Source organism: Aplysia californica, unplaced genomic scaffold (assembly GCF_000002075.1).
Source record: "Aplysia californica isolate F4 #8 unplaced genomic scaffold, AplCal3.0 scaffold00118, whole genome shotgun sequence".
NCBI classification, from domain to species: Eukaryota; Metazoa; Mollusca; class Gastropoda; order Aplysiida; family Aplysiidae; genus Aplysia; species Aplysia californica.
In genome coordinates, this window is record NW_004797388.1 from 157,462 (window position 1) to 158,924 (window position 1,463).

At 46.1% G+C, this 1,463-nt stretch overlaps 1 protein-coding gene across 1 annotated transcript in view; it reads left to right on the plus strand.

Annotated features, from left to right (window-relative positions):
* The window catches only part of LOC101848741 (protocadherin alpha-6), a gene marked incomplete at its 5' end in the record, with an annotated part of 80,960 nt that overhangs the window by 24,723 nt on the left and 54,774 nt on the right, over positions 1-1,463 (plus strand). Inside the window, 2 exon segments of the mRNA XM_013081150.2 lie at positions 259-420; positions 983-1,131. Coding sequence (XP_012936604.1) covers positions 259-420; positions 983-1,131 — 311 coding nt within the window.

A 1,463-nucleotide genomic window follows, 5' to 3' on the forward strand; every position in this document is an offset into this window, starting at 1 on the left:
CTCTCTCCCTCTCTCCCTCTCTCCCTCTCACTCTCTTTGTCTGTCTCTCATTCTCTCTTCATCTCTTTCCTCCTTTGTCCCTCTCTGACTTTCCTTATCTCCACCTCTGAGCCTTTTTCCCTGTCCACTTATTCGTTCGTTTGTCCATCTGTTTGTCACTATATAAAGCTTCTGTCTACCCATATCTCAACCAATGACCATCTGTCCAATGACAACAAAAAGAGGCTACAATTATTTTTGTTCATTCTGTCTTCACAGAGTGTCCGCCACAGATTACGACACGCCCAAGTTCGGGGTCAAAGAGTACAGGTTCTCCCCTCTAGAGCGTGATGACGTCAGGAAGTATTTCACTATCAACGCCAGCACAGGGCAGATCACTGTAGCCGGGTCTCTGCTGGAGAGACAAGGGAAGACCTTTCGGTGAGTGCAGGCTGTGTGTGAGTGGGGGACAAGACTGATGTCTCGATGCTATAATAGTGGTCGGGCAGGCAGGTGGAGGGAGAGGAGAAGGATGCTGATGAACGTGGAGAAGGGGGGGGGGAGCGAGGACGAGGAGGAGGTTGCTTAGAAATGAAGATGAGGAGTATGCGGAGGAATGAAGAGCGGAGGAGGAGGGAGGAGAATGAGGAAGAGGAAAAGAGTAACACTTATAAGGGGGAAGAATAATTGGAGTATAAGAAGGAAATAAAAGGATGACGGGACCGAGGGAAGAAGCGAGGTAGGTATAGAGGAGGCAATTGATTAGAAATTCGTTTTCTACCATATGGTGGGACTAGTATTAAATCTATTTAATTATATCATTGTTCATGTCACACTTATACGTAATAAAACTCTTCGTTCCTTCTTACAATTGTATTCAGTTGACACAATATTCGAACTCACACTTTTGTACTAGCCACACATCATACAAATTCGTCAAAAGTTTTGACAAAAAACACAAATTCTCATCCCACCCCACCCACCCCCTTTTTACCCCATGCAGACTTCTTGTGGAATGTTTGGACAAAGGTTTACCTCCCCTTGTGTCAAGAGCGGAAGTTGACGTCACAGTAGAGGACACGACTAACAGCGCCCCCGTCATCAACCTCAACGTCATGTTTGGTGGCGCAGTCTCGGAAGTCGCTCAGTCTGGTGAGGATCGTGGTTTCTCGTGCTTTCATACATATCTTCTTCTTTTCTATTATGCCCGTTCAGAATGCTGTTTGTCTGTCTGTTTGCCTGCCCGCCTGTCTACCCCTTCTTTCCTACCTAATCATCAACCTTATTTTGACTTTCTTAGAATACCTGGTAATCTTTTTATCCTCCTCATCGTCCTCCTCATCCCCTCCCCTCTTCCTTACTGTCGCCCTCAACTTCCCCTGCTCCTCGTAAATTTTGCTTACACTTCATTTTCCTTTCATCAGCACCATCATCATATTTACTATTACCCTTCCCAAAACTCATCTCCTCTTTCCCCCCCCCCC